Source organism: Xenopus laevis, chromosome 1L (assembly GCF_017654675.1).
Source record: "Xenopus laevis strain J_2021 chromosome 1L, Xenopus_laevis_v10.1, whole genome shotgun sequence".
NCBI classification, from domain to species: Eukaryota; Metazoa; Chordata; class Amphibia; order Anura; family Pipidae; genus Xenopus; species Xenopus laevis.
Genome location: NC_054371.1, coordinates 197,122,122 through 197,137,521, shown reverse-complemented (window position 1 = coordinate 197,137,521; position 15,400 = coordinate 197,122,122). Strand labels below are relative to the sequence as shown.

At 37.2% G+C, this 15,400-nt stretch overlaps 1 protein-coding gene across 3 annotated transcripts in view; it reads left to right on the top strand.

Moving 5' to 3' along the window:
* The window catches only part of xrcc4.L (X-ray repair complementing defective repair in Chinese hamster cells 4 L homeolog), a 168,431-nt gene that overhangs the window by 23,674 nt on the left and 129,357 nt on the right, over positions 1-15,400 (top strand). For all 3 annotated transcript variants that reach the window (XM_041579978.1, NM_001091891.1, XM_041579972.1), the window contains 1 exon segment: positions 4,224-4,414. In XM_041579978.1, coding sequence (XP_041435912.1) covers positions 4,224-4,414 — 191 coding nt within the window.

Sequence of the window (15,400 nt, the reverse complement as noted above, 5' to 3'; positions counted from 1 at the left end):
TTGTTTTGTGACAAAAGGTTGTGAAGTGATTTCCCTTCTGCCCCAAAATTAGGATTCAGATTGGTCAGGCACAAGGATTCGGCCAAATCCGAATCCTGCTGAAAAAGCCCAAACCGAATCCTTGATTTGGTGTATCCCTATTATAAATATCTTTGGAAGGGGGCATCTCTACTTGAGGACAACTAATTGGAATCTAAACTATGGACTTTTTTGTAATAAGCAATGACGTATTGTATTTCAGTAAGTGTTAGCTTGTTTTTTTTCTCTTTCTTCTGTGATGGACTTATGGCTCAGGGCTTGTGAGATGAAGCACCTTCTGGTTATTGCTTGATATGTTGTTCAGTGAAAGTTGATAGGTCAGCAACCTAAGCTTCTACGTAACTTTTGATTGAGGTCAGATTTCATGAGGTAATTTAGTGACATAGGTGTAAAAGGTCACATATGCGATAGCCCTTGGCACTCTGTTAACAATTTATTTATGAGTTGTTTGGAACACTAAGACTTAGAAAACCAAATGACCAATTGCTGTGATTTACTGTATTTGTACATTTGCATTTGTTTTACTAAATATACCCGAGAGACATAAGCAGTGGACCTGAGTAAAACACTCTTTAAAGAGGACCTGTCACCCAGACATAAAAAGCTATATATTAAAAGTCCTTTCCAAATTCTTTTTTCCATTAAAACATCCATACTTGTTGTAAATGTATTTAAAGATTTCAGCTGTCAATCATATATTACCTGCCCCTCCTCTATGCCTTAGGCATAGAGGCGGGGCAAGCAATTGCTTTCACTTTCCTTTCTGCATTTCCTACATGTTGCTGCACTTCCCACATTCCCCCTTCCTGTTCACAGTCTATAATTGTGCAGGCAATGCAAAGGCATGGGCATCAGGTCCCCCATTCTGGTGCATAAACAAGATTTGAGATGTTACAATGCTTGTCTTAATAACCACAAAATGGCTGCTGCCTGCTTGCTGTGGTGGTAAATTCCAAGACTGACTGCAACCAAGATTTAAATAACTTATATACTGTAAGTAAAGTTTATTTTGCTTAAAAAACACAATAGATAAGAATTTGGAATTATTTCTTGGGGTGACAGGTCCCCTTTAATAGTTAATCATTTAGCTATACTGTGGTTGTCAAGTATAAATTCTGTACAAGAGACATCTAATAAGATATTCTACATATAGCTTAATGTTTTTCTCTGATTAGCACCTCATTGGTTGTGCATAAGGCTTTATAACCCCTCCAGTGTTTTTCTTGGGAACAGATGTACTGCATAACAAGATTCGAAGAGACACGTCTAAAGACTATTATTCCCTTTGCTGGAACCCCTCTCATTGATAACATTTTCTGCATGTTACTGGCCATAAATCATTTTGTATAGAGAGACAAGAAAAAGGTAAAAAGAGAAATGCATGAATCAGAGAGAGTCTTGTCTGGAAATGTCTGCTCATCAGTCCTTTATAGATCTAACCTGAGACTATAAAGCTTGGGCCACACAGACTATGAATCAGTTTGTTTCCCTTTTGGTCAAAGTAAAGTCTGTTTGTATTACATGTGGTTTTGTCCATAGGAAGCAATTACACCTATTGCCAGTTACAAGTAGTCATATGGTTCTGTCCTTAAAGAGACAAACAATGTTTTCTTATTGCCTCGTCTTTGGGGTGGTCAGAAATAGGATCCTTTTGTCTTTTTGGCTTCCTCTTTTCACCAGCTCATATGCACCCTGGGAGCGATGGTGATGGCGTGTGAGGTCATGTTTCAAACTATAAGGTCTCAGCTTGAACTGTGCATATTACACTGTGCACTGTGCATATTACAAAATTGAGAAGAACTTCCATTATACAGTAGTTTTTTTTAAAGAAATATTCTACTATCAACTGTATTAACAAGCTCTAATAAAAGCTAAATTGTGGTCTGTTTGTGCGTGCTTGGTGGCAGCACTAACTTTGGTCATGTTTCAAGCCCCTTTTTTTAAATTGAAACGGACCAACTGCTGACAGCTGTTTCATAAAATCTTGTATTTGCTTTTAAAAAAGTTTGTGCTTGTCTGTGCTTGTACTAGCTGCAACTCTAGGGCAAATCTGTGAATGAGATTTTGGTGAAAAGAAATGGTCTTTTGTGAAAAGAAATTGTCCATTTGCTGTTATTATAATCAGTTCAGAATAAATGTATTTTGATGCCATAGTTTATATTTATTATAAACTTTTTTTAAAATGTATTTTATCTTGTACAGGTATAGGATCCAATATCTGTTATCCAGAAAGCTCTGAATTACGGGATGGCCACATCCCATAGATTTTAATCAAATGATTCACATTTTTAAAAATGAATCCTTTTTGGAGGCAAAACAATCCTGTTGTGTTTGTTTAATGTTTCAATATTTTTTTTTAGTAGACATGGGGTTATTTATCAAATTCAGAATTTTAAATTCTCAAAAATCTTTTTAACAGTAGAAAACTCAAATTTTAAGAGGAAAAATCTCAGACCTATCGAGGTCCTGTATAAGTCAATGGGAGAGGCACCTATCTCAATTTAAAGTTATCGTGGTCTCCATTGGGTTTTATCAAATGATAATCCCTGTTAGTACTAAGTATCTTGTTAAAATCCTGTACTATACTATGCGGAAGATGTTTTCAGGTAAACAGGTAAATTGATAAAAAAAAACCTCTGAGCACATCAGCATATATTTAAATGGAAAGCTATAACTCCACGTACTTGAGAACTATGAAGTGCTATCTTGAAATTTGCTTTACCATTAAAGTCTCTAGAGACCTTGTTTTGTGCAGATAAATAACAATATACAATACACTTTTATAGAGATTTGAAATGTGTTCATGAGTGTAGTTTCCCTTCAATTACTAATGTATCAATAACAATTCACAATAAATAAATAATTTAAACATTTTGTTTTAATAATTTTGTTTTCATATCTTTTGTCATTTATTATACTGAATAAGTGCTTTACAAGTGTATTCTAATTATTAAAGGAACAGTAACACCAAAAAATGAAAGCGGTTTAAAAGAATGACAATATAGTGTACTGTTGCCTTCCGCTAGTAAAATTGGTGTGTTTGCTATAGAAACACAACTATAGTTTATATAAACAAGCTGCTATGTAGCCATGGGGGCAGCCATTCAAGCACAGGATACACAGTATATTGCAGATAGCATCTGGTGAATCTGCAGTGTATCCTGTGCATTTTTCTCCTTTTTCATGGAGAATGGCTGCCCCCATGGCTGCACAGCAGCTTGTTTATATAAACTATAATAATGTTTCTGAAGCAAACACATCAGGTGTAACAGTACGTTATATCTTCATTACTTTAAAACACTTTGATTTTTTGGTGTTACTGTTCCTTTAATGTGTAGGTTTCAAAAGTGGTACCTGAGAAAATATGGTGTTATAGTAGTTGTTCCCCTTTAACAAATTGGCAAACCCTCAGTTATTATGACATTTCATGTCTTAAGTCTTAAATCTCAGACTGAATTAGAATTAATAGGACTTGTTCCATTAAAGGGGTGGTTCACCTTTAAGTTAACTTTTAGTATGTTATAGAATGGCCAATTTTAAGCAACTTTTCAATTGGTCTTTAGTATTTATTTTTTATAGTTAATTTTTTGACTTTTTCTTCTGACTCTTTCCAGCTTTCAAATGGGGGGTACTGACCCCGTCTAAAAAATAAAAAGTTTTTTTGTAAAGCTACAAATGTATTCTTATTGCTACCTTTTATTATTCATCTTTCTGTTCAGGCCCTCTTCTATTCATATTCTAGTCTCTTATTTAAATGAATTGCTAGGGTAATTTGGGTCCTAGCAACCAGATTGCAGAAATTGCAAATTGGAGAGCTGCTGAATTAAAAGACAAATAACTTAAAAAACCACAAATAAAAAAAATGAAAAAACAATTGCAAATTGTCTCAGAATATTACTGTCTACATCATACTAAAAGTTAACTCCGACGTGAACAACCCTTTAAGTTAGTGATACTAACTAACCTATATATAAATTGAATTTGGTGGATTGCGGTAATCATTTTGTAGCCTTATTATCTGGCAAACCCCAAAATCACCAGAATTGGGGAAAATGCATAGAAATTTAGCATCATTAATATACTATGTGTATTTTTATTTTTGGACGACAGAGAAGTAACACTTATTTCTTCTAGTTCCGGGTTTACGTAAATACCAATTTTGATATATTTTTTCAATACTGTAGTTTCTCAAGAAGATGTTTCCCAAGAAGCAAAAGACATGGAGATGGAGAGGTCAAACTATGTTGAGGAATTAAGGAAAGCTTTGATTATGACAGCCTTACCAGCAAATAAATATAATTTTGATCTGTTGGAAGATAGAGAAAACCCTGAAATCTATCATTTCACATATGAGAAGACATTAAAAGAAGTTGCGGTAAGTAATGAGTTTTCAAATTAGAATGTTGTTTTTCCGCTAGATACCTGCTATATCAGTGCTAGCTATTATCCTAAACTCGAGACGTCATTAGGAAGTCTTCCTGATGACGGCTCGAGTTTAGGAGCCAAAACATCGCAATAAACCTAAGAACTTTTTCAATAAAAGTCCTGGTGTGGTTTCTTTTTTTTTGAGTACTACATATTTGGATATAACCAACTCCAAAGCATTTTTCTACAGTTGGTGGTGCACCAGCTTTGGATAGCCAAGTAGTTGAAAGCACTCAGTTCAAAGTGGTAAAATTCTTTATTCCACACTCACTCCAATTCTTAGCTCCAGCACTCTTTTCCACACTCCAGAGACCTCAATCCCACATTTAAATCAAGATACAAATGGTTAAAGATAAAACTACTTTATATAAATATACCACTTCAATATCTCAATCTGGAGTGCTAGTAATTGTCCATCTATCCTCTCATTCGGATTAACTATCTAGGCCCAGCTCAGAATAGCTGATAGATCAGTGAACCTTACACATTTGATAAATTTGTGATTAATAACTCATACATAAACATATCACCATATCCATATATAACAGGATCAACCCCCTATATATCCAATGTGATATATAAAGTGCCATGTATAAAGTGCATCCACAGAAAATAAATATAAAGTGCTATTTTATAAAAGTGCCATGTGCAAGCGCTAGAATCTCATATTTTGTGTAGTGCCATGTAGTGAATATAATTCATATTCATAACATACTAAAACATATTACTGTAAAAATCATTAAAATCAACAATTTTTTCAATTCGCTCAATTTAAATGGGTGTATTTCACTTTCCTACACCATCCTGATGACGGCCCTGTGAGGGATGAAACGCATAGATGTGAGTGTGGAATAAAGAATTTTACCACTTTGAACTGATGGAATGACTGTATTTTCTATGGCTAGCAACCAGCTGTGATATTTTTGAATGGAGAGTGCCGTTGGAGATGTATGTATATATATATATATATATATATATATATATATATATATATATATATATATATACTGTATATATATATTAGGGATGCACCGAATCCACTATTTTGGATTAGGCCGAACCCGCGAATCCTTTTAGAATTCTAATTAGGGGTGGGAAGGGGAAAGCATTTTTTACTTCCTTGTTTTGTGACAGATAGTCACGCTATTTGCCTCTCCGCCCATAATTTGCATATGCAAATCCTGGCCGAATCCTGAACCAAATCCTGAATTTGGTGCATCCCTTTCAATTTCCAGCATTGAGCTTTCATAAATGTTCTCCCTGTTCTTTGAAATGTTGATCCTTACATTTTCTCATTTTGTGTCAAATTCCATATAAGAGAACTTGGAACCTGATTGTGATTCCCTGTAGTCACTGCAAGGCACCATGCACCCACACTAATTGGAAAATAGCTGTGAATATATGCATGTCGAAAGTAGGTGAAATTTAAATAAATGTAAATAAGACTAAATATTTCCCACTACATTAACTTTTGTTGTATGGCATAATCTGAATCTGATTCAGTTACTTATTTTTATAATTTAATTATCTCAAAGATATAGGAGAGGATAAAGAATCCTTAAAGACATGTAAATAGTATTCAGAATTACCAATTGATAAATTAATCTAAATACAGCTACAAATTTAGGAGCTGTTGCAAAAAAAGCCATGATGAATGAACAAAGCTACACTTCAGATTTCTGCTACTCTTACTGGTTATTTCTCCCAAGTGAAATGCCTGAACACATATTTTTTTTATATAATCAGCAGGATGGAGATGTACTGTATATTGCTATTGTTTAGATTTGTTTATTTCCTGAATAAGAAAAAAATAAAAAAAACAAAGCAATACAGCAGGGGGTTCTGATTACAGTTAAACATATGTTTTCTATGTATTTATGTAGGTTTAGCTTTTGCTCACTGAGATATTCGTTTTTCGTGCACTTGTGGTTCCATAAATATGACTTTCTGTTTAGAGAAAACCTGTGCTGGCCATATCAACTTTCTTGTATTAAAGTGTGTTGGGAGTCGTATATTTATTTCTTATATGATGGTCATAAATTCAAACAGAATGTAATTATAAAATACCTTTAGTGCATATTTTATTCAACATTTCTGATTTTCTCATTAGCTGACACAGGTAATAGAATACTGAAAATGAACTTTTATTAAACCCTGTAAATCAAACATAAAGTATATTTAATTTATGGGCCTTTTGTTTCAAGCAGTTCTATTTCTTGCACATAGGCCCTCTTCTTTTGTGTGGAAAACAGGTATATTTAATCAGTGATCATTTGCGTCAAGCAGTTCTATTTCTCGCAATTATACTCTCTTCTCCTGTTTGGATCTTAGAGTTGGATCTCATAGCCTGATAAGTCAGTTGCTATAAAAACCCCTAGGGCTAAACTCCACGAGCGCTTTTGATGGATGGTGTCAGACTTGCCGATGTGACGATCAGGCCCGGATTTAGGGAAAGGCCCCCTAGGCCCGGGCCTAGGGCGGCAAGATGTTAGGGGCGGCAAGAAGGCGCCCCCTAACATCTTTTGTAAGTGGGCTGCTCCTGATAGATCCGGCTGGCTTTAGGACCGCTCCTCCAGCCTTTCTCCCGCTGTGGCTCCGCCTCCTCCCACTCCTCTCTGTGCTCGTGCTGCTGCTGCCTCTGCTGTGCTGCGTGTGTCCCAGCAAGGTGATCTGTTCCTGGTATGTACATTTAATATTTCCCCTGCAGATCTGCTGTATATCGGCCATGTAGAGAAATATGTCATAGTCAACTTGCAGATTTGCTGGAGGTGCAGAATCACAAGTGTTCTAACTTCTAAACCTGTTACAGATTTTTTTATGTCCCTTTCCTGCTTCCTACAAAATGAAAACCATTTCAGTTCTTGTATTATAAGGGATAATGTACCCTCTACTGTAAATGATAAGGATATTAGAAGTCACTGAGGGGGTTCTATGGCCATATAAAGGCACAAGGCTGCAGGCTGAGTTATACAGGGAACTCTGAGTATCACTTATGTATTATAATGGATAATGTACCCCTACTGTAAATGATAAGGATATTAGAAGTTACTGACGGGGTTGTTCTGTGACCATATAAAGGCACAAGGCTGCAGGCTGAGTTATACAGGGAACTCGGAGTATCATCATGTATTATAAGGGATAATGTAACCCCTACTGTAAAAGATAAGGATATAAGAAGTCACTGAGGGGTCCAGTAACCATATAAAGGCACAAGGCTGCAGGCTAAGTTATACAGGGAACTCGGAGTATCACTCATGTATTATAAGGGATAATGTCTGCTGAGAAATAGGAACTACAAAGATTATGATGCTGCCAAGATTTGACTTTTTTATTTTATAATAAATATTTAACTGATGCTGCGGCTGCCCACTGTAGCACAATTGACAAACTTATCAAAACAAGGGACACATCTCTCTCTCTGCATCTATGTATAAAAAGGTGTCTATATATAGAGAATATATATAGATATATCTCAAACAAGCCTAACTGCTAGTTGATCCATCTGATCCACTTTTGCATAAATGTCCTGATTGGAAAAAGATTCACATCCAGAAAATGCGTGCGGGGGGGGGGGGGGGCGGCACAGTAGCTGGGCCTAGGGGGGCAAGGAGGGTAAATCCGGCCCTGGTGACGATTATAGAAAGAGTTGTCAAGCAGCTCACACTAACACTGGACACACCTAGAATGGGACATGGAGCCAGTGGAGAGAAGCCAGAGGCAGTATCTAGGAAACTGGCAAAACTCGAAGGGGGTTATTTGTTAAAGTCCAAGTGCCAAAAACTCCAAAAAATTGTGAGTTTTTTCTACTATAAAATTCTAATTTTTAGTGGAAAAAAAACCCTCAAATATTTCAGGATTTATTATACCCCGAGGATGGAAAAGGTCAGAATTCAAAAATCTCAGAACTGCCGAGGTTGCAAATAGGTCAATGGGAGAAGTCCCGCGGATATCTTGATCTACACTGGGTTTCGTGCAATAATCTGAAGATTTTGTTGTTTTCCGTCAAAAAATTGTATGATTCAAATTTTCACACATTTTTTTGGGTTTTTTCCTGCACAGGAAATTTTCTGGAAAATCTATTGATAGATAAGGGGAAAAAACAGTGTGTATTTGGTCAGAGTAGTTTTCAGAAAATAATGAGATGAATTCGGACTTTGATAAATGGGCCTCCCTGTCAGACAGATCCGGTTTGGGACAGACAGCCAAGGTTCAGCACGGGCATTAGGCAGAAAGGTGACGTCAGGCAGCAAACATCACAATGAAGAATCCATTCAGAATAATACACCAGGAAATAGAGATATGAGCCTATGATTGTGTCCCTGCGTGACACGAAACGCGCCAGGCATCATTTTTTTTAGATGTAGTGTAAAATAAAGTATCATATTTTTATATTTTAAGTTTTGGCTCTTGGACTCTACTTTTGTTGGACGTTCCGGATTGGTGCCTGCCTAATGCTGTTTTTGTCAGAAAGTAGAGATAATTCTAGACAATGAAGCAGCAATGATAGAACACACTTAAATAGGGAGCAAAGGGTGCCAAAAACTGTGCACCTTGTGTCCGGGCCTGGACACATGCGCGCACACTACATCAGGATCAGTGCAGATGTGAGGATGCAGCCCTTTGCCATCACTGGTGCAAACATTCCTTGATGCGCAATGCGGGACCGTGGACGTCCTCACATGGGAACGTATATTGCCGCAGGTAAAGAACCTTACAGATGGTGTTGTATCAACAAGATGCATCCGACAAGTCTGATGTAGTCGCATAGGTCAAATTATAATGGGACTGATACATAAATATCATGCGTAACTACATGTAAAATTTTCCATCCAACACAACATGACTGTCAGATGAGAATGCTGCGTCTTCATCCAACAAGATAAAAATGAATGGTGTCGGAAAGACTTTTTTTTTTATTGAAATACATTGTCGGATGTAAACGCATGAACAAACTAAACCATCCGACTTTATCTCATCCGACTTTACAGTTCGGGGGGATCAGATTTTGTAGCATCCTTGTGCTGTGTGTGTTGGTGTCATATGTTATGATCAGATAAAATCTGGCCCATAAAATCTCATCAAATTTTTCCATGTAGTTTTACCATTAACCAAAAAGGATGGACCCCATTTTAGTGATCACAAAAAAGTTTATTTGCCTGATAGGGCTTGTTATTGGGTTTAATAGGGAGCATCGACATATATAATAGACTGGGGCTGCAAAGAGAACACTAGCCCCACAGTTTGGGAAGCACTGGTCTATGGAGTAGAAAAAAATATGATTGTTCCCACTCTTCTAAATGCAAAGTTTTAGCAAATATTTACACTGTAATCTACATCCTAATCTTATGGCACACATATATTTTGCCTGGAAAAACCATTGTGTTGCAAATTGATTTTTGTTATAACTAACAGAAGTCAGGGTTAATGTGCACAGCAATAACATCACAGTTATCTCCCCAAAACATAGGCAGGTGCATTTGCCAGGCATTTCTATTGCCATGAGGTTACTTGTAATGGGTAATGGTAAGTCACAATTTTCTGATTCTGAAATAGTTTTTGGGAAACCATAAATTGAAGGGAACATAAACTCTACTAATAAAGGTCGATGTTTTTCACTTAACAACTGTGGCCGTAAATGTAGTGTTATATCAACACAGAATCCGTTATCTAGAAACCGATTATGAGAAAGCTCTGAATTATGGAAAGGCCAACTCCCATAGACTCCATTTTATCTAAATAATCCACATTTTTAAAAATGATTTCATTTTTTCTGTTATAATATAACAGTAGTTTGTACTTGATCCCAACTAAGATATAATCAATCCTTATTGGAGGCAAACCCCAGCCTATTGGTTTTATTTAATTTTTAAATGATTTTCTAGTAGACGTAGGGGGTTATTTACTAAACCTCAATTTTTTTCTGGTCAGGGTTTTATGGGCAAAAAATTTAATTTTTCATGGAAATAAAAAAGCTGCAAAAAGTCAGGCTCCAAAATCTGCCATCTCAAACCTGCCAAGTTTATGTAGAAGTCAATAGCAGATGTCCCATTTAGAATTTGAAGATATCGTGGTCTGTGCTGGGTTTTGTCATATCATCTGAAAAATTTAGGATGTACCGGCAATAACCCAAAAAATGCAAGTGATTCCAGTGTCCAATCAGTAAAATTTGTACAATTCGGGTTTTCGTGAAATTTTATTCAGTTTTTTCCCGAACTGACTTTTAATAGTTATTTTATTGATGAATATAAAAACAAATGAAGATAAAATCGTGAATGGGAGTTTGGTCAAGCTTGGTTTAATAAAAATATGAGATACATTTTAGTTTTAGTAAACCACCCCCTTAATGTATGAAGATCCAAATTGTGGAAAAACCTAGTTCCCATAACTGTAATATATAACTTAAGTGAATGTATAAGTGAATCCAACAATTTATTTTTAGAGTTGAAAATATTTTGGAGGCTTTTCGATTATCTATTTTTTTCAGATCATTGTTTCACTCTCTTTTAGGATTAAGCTTTAATAAATCCAAACCTAAATGATATTGGGCGATTTAAGGCTCCTGTACTGCCAAACTTTAAAATTTAAGCAACTTTTATTTTTCCTGCAACAGTAATTTTGAATTCTCAAGTACTAGGATATTTGAGGAAAAAAGTTAGTATTGAAGTATTCAGCATGCTAGCAATGCATTTGGCAACAATTTTAAATAAAGTTACTGTGTAGCACAGATGAAATTATGATGTATATTAGTTGCAAGTGAAGAATGGAAAAAAAAGGAGAAACATTGAAAATTCTATCCTGAAATCTCGTAATATAAAGTATAATAAGTTGGTTTAAATACGAGTCTTGGCTGCAGTGGGGCATAAGCTTTTCATGAGAACTCTTAATTTTGAGGCTTGTTTGTATATATTACTAAAGGCAGGATGAAGCTATTTAGTAATTAGTCAGTCACAATAATTGGTACAATTAACATAAAGGTTGAGATGTAACAGATATATTTATTTGCCATGTACCACGGAAATACGTTTCCCTTAGACTTTATTTTCACGAGATACTGCCTTCTCTTTAATAAAGGGCTTGCTAAATGCTGTTGTTAATTAGGAGAGCACAAGTAGTAAAGTGTCACATTGTAATAACAATGACTTTGGTACCTTAGCTATACACAAGGGCTAGTGTGTAAAGGCAGATGCTAAATAGGCCACACACACAACTCTGTAAGGGGTCATTGAGCCTTTGCCAGCTAAACTGCTGCCACCTAAGCAAACATTGTCCTAAAAGCAATAGGTTATTTCTTAATCTTAGTAGATGTGCAACTGTATTTATCCAAGTATACAACCAAATCTTCCCCAAGTAGTTGACCCCTGCAGAACCAGGGGATTTTGTTTCAACATATGGAATTACTGACATTGAAATGAAAAAAAAAACCCTTGTTACATTTCCGCATTGAAATAACTGTTTATCTCAATCAAATAAAACAACAGTAATTGTTGAAAAAAGTGTGGTTGTACAGCACAGCTCAATACTTACCTGGCAAGTCAACACACTGCTGTAGCACCTTGATTTGTTGGTGCAGTAAGTTAAATATTGTAGCTGACAAAGCACAGAAACCTTCCTGTATATTAATGCACAATACCCTGTAACTACTACAGGTATGGAATCTGTTATCCAGAAAGCTCTGAATTATTGAAAGGCCATCTCCCATCCATTTTCCAAATTATCCAAATTTATAAAAAAATATTTCCTTTTTCTCTGTAATAATAAAATGGTACCTTGTACTACATCTAAACTAAGATATAATTAATCCTTATTGGAAGCAAAACCAGCCCATTGGGTTTATTTAATGTTTACATGATTTTTTTAGTAGATTTAAATGATTAAGATCCAAATTATGAAACATTAGTTATAAGGAAAACTCCAAGTCCTGATCATTCTGAAAAACAGGTCCCATACTTGTACCCAGTGCCGGGCCAAGTCAGCCGGGCGCCCTAGATCCATATAGAACTGTATATGTGTAATCCATAGCACTCTCAACAGAAGGACGGGCTTGTTTACACATAGAAAATGTGTTTTATTTTTCTTAAATCAGAAGGCAGAATGTGTTTCCAGCATAAATGCTTTTCATATTGCTCATGTTGGAAAAAGATTTAAATATTATGATTTTATTTTTATAGTGCCAACATATTCCGCAGCATTTGAGAAATCGTATACATCATTGATGAGACCCCAACACACACACACACGTACACACAAGCACACATAATAGTCAGATTTACCAGGAGCCAATTAACCTGCCTGTAGATTTTTGAAGTGGGGGAGAAATTGGAGTTCCCATTCAAACAGAGAACACACAGATGCCTTGCCTTGCAAAGCTCTTTTCCATTCTATAGCGATTCATTACAGCTCAAAAAAAAAATCATTAAGTCCCCCTTTACTCACAAGTTTTTCAGGGCCTAATAATTTCATTACCACCAAGCAGGCAAGCGCATTGTGTGACTGGGACATTAATCAAAGTGATAAATATGATTGTTCATTAAAATGCTTTGACATTATATATATATATATATATATATATATATATATATATATATATATATATATATATATATATATATATATATATATATATATATATATATAGACAAATTCAAGAGAACCTCTACACTCAACCCATTATTAATATATTAAGGACATTGAAACATTTTGTGCCTTAAGCTACTAAAAATGCCTTACCCTTTAAAAAAAACAGGGATTGTTTGTCCATATATTGCAATATATTTAAGCTCAAAGACATCCCCGGTATGACTGGTCAACTACGTCAAAGTCATCCCATATCTGGCCAGTCCTACTCTCAAATTGCATTGCTTTAATATACATTTTACAAAGGGACTAAGTTTTACCTGCAACTTACTTGCTGCTTTCAAAGTAAAACTTGGTTGCCCTTTTATTAGCCACCACTGGGGTCAACTGACTATAGCAGGAAAGGGTGGGAGCTACTGTAAGGGCCCGAAGGCGCAGTTGGAGTGAGGACCAAGGAGGAGGCAGGTAGCAAGCCGATATCGAAGTACAAAGGGATGAGACGAGAGAATGGTCGAAGTCCAGGCAAAAGTTCAGTTCAGGCAGCGAAGAATCAATCCAAAAGACAAGCAGGAGTCGGTACACGAGAAATCAATAGCAATAATCACACCCAGGAATACACAAGCTAAGACCTATATTTGGGCAATGATAGCAATGTCCAGAGGCTTAATATAGGCCAGGTTTTGGCGCCATTTCGGACGCAATGGTTCAAGGCGTTGGTTCCGACGTCCTGACGCTGACGCATTGACGCCGGCGCACATTCTGACGCCGGCGACCATTCCGTCGCCGGCGACCAATCGGCAGACGGGAGGAAGAAGGCGTCATAGAGCCGCGACCAACAGGATCCACACGGTGAGGTCGGGAGTCGCCATTTTGGACGCCGTCGCCATCTTGGACGCCGTCGCCATCTTGGAAAACTTCCATTTCCATTACAGTACCCCCTTCCTTAGGGGGGGCCTCAGGACCACCATGACAGGGACTGGAAGGAAATTGCTTATGAAATTTTCGAATAAGAAAAGGAGCGTGGACATCGGAATCCTTCACCCAGGAGCACTCCTCAGGACCGAAACCCTTCCATTCAATGAGGTACTGCAACACACCCCTGGAAATTCGGGAATCCAAGATTCTCTTGACTTCGAACTCCTGATGACCATCCACAAGGACAGGAGTGGGAGAAGAAGAAGAAGATGATGTTGCAGGCTTGAGAAGAGAAACATGAAATACATTGGGAACCCGCATTTCAGGGGAAAGTTGAAGCCGAACTGCCACAGGATTAATTATTTCGATAACTGTAAAAGGACCAATGAACTTCGGACCAAGCTTGGGAGTGGGTACCTTGAGATGAATGTTTCGAGTAGACAACCAGACTTTGTCACCAAGGTTATATTGAGGAGACGAAATCCTTTTCCTATCGGCAAATTTTTTTTTGAGAGAGGGAACTCTTTTCCAAATTGGCTTTGGTGGAGAGCCAGATAGCGAGCATGTGGGCGGCTTGATCGTTGGCAGCGGGAACATTTGTAAGAAGGAGGTCTTGAGGAAATATAAGAGGATTTAGGCCGTATACACAAAAGAATGGGGACCTCTCAGAGGAAGCATGCATGGAGTTATTATGAGCGAATTCAGCCCAAGGAAGTAAATCTGCCCAGTCATCTTGACATAAGGATACATGACAACGAAGGAATTGTTCCAGTGCTTGATTAACCCTCTCTGCAGCTCCATTGGATTGAGGGTGATAGGCAGAAGAAAATTGGAGAGAAATATGTAGAGCCTTGCATAACGATCTCCAAAACTTAGAAACGAATTGGGAACCTCTGTCGGAAACTATTTCAGCCGGAAATCCATGAAGACGAAAGATATGTTGAATGAATAGTTTTGAAAGTTCTTGAGCAGTAGGTAACTTGCGTAGAGGAATGAAATGAGCCATCTTACTGAACCTGTCGATCACGACCCAGATGACCGTATACCCAAGAGACACAGGAAGATCCACAATGAAATCCGTCGCCAGATGAGTCCAAGGTCGGGATGGAATGGGTAACGGCAGAAGTAGACCTTTAGGAGGGGAGTGACCGGACTTAGAGGTGGCACAGGTGGAGCAAGAAGAGACAAAGTTCTTAACGTCTTTCCGGAGAGAGGGCCACCAGACCAAACGAGACAGAAGTTCGGTGGTCTTCTTGATCCCAGGATGACCAGCCTGTTTAGAATTATGGGATTGAAACAGGACGGATTGACGAAGTTCTGGAGGAACAAATGCGAGTCCCAAAGGTGTATTGTCAGGAGCAGAGGTTTGAGCCGATGATAACTGGGAAGCCATGGTGGGAAGCAAGGCAGCAATGATTTTGGTAGAAGGCACAATGGGTTCGGGATC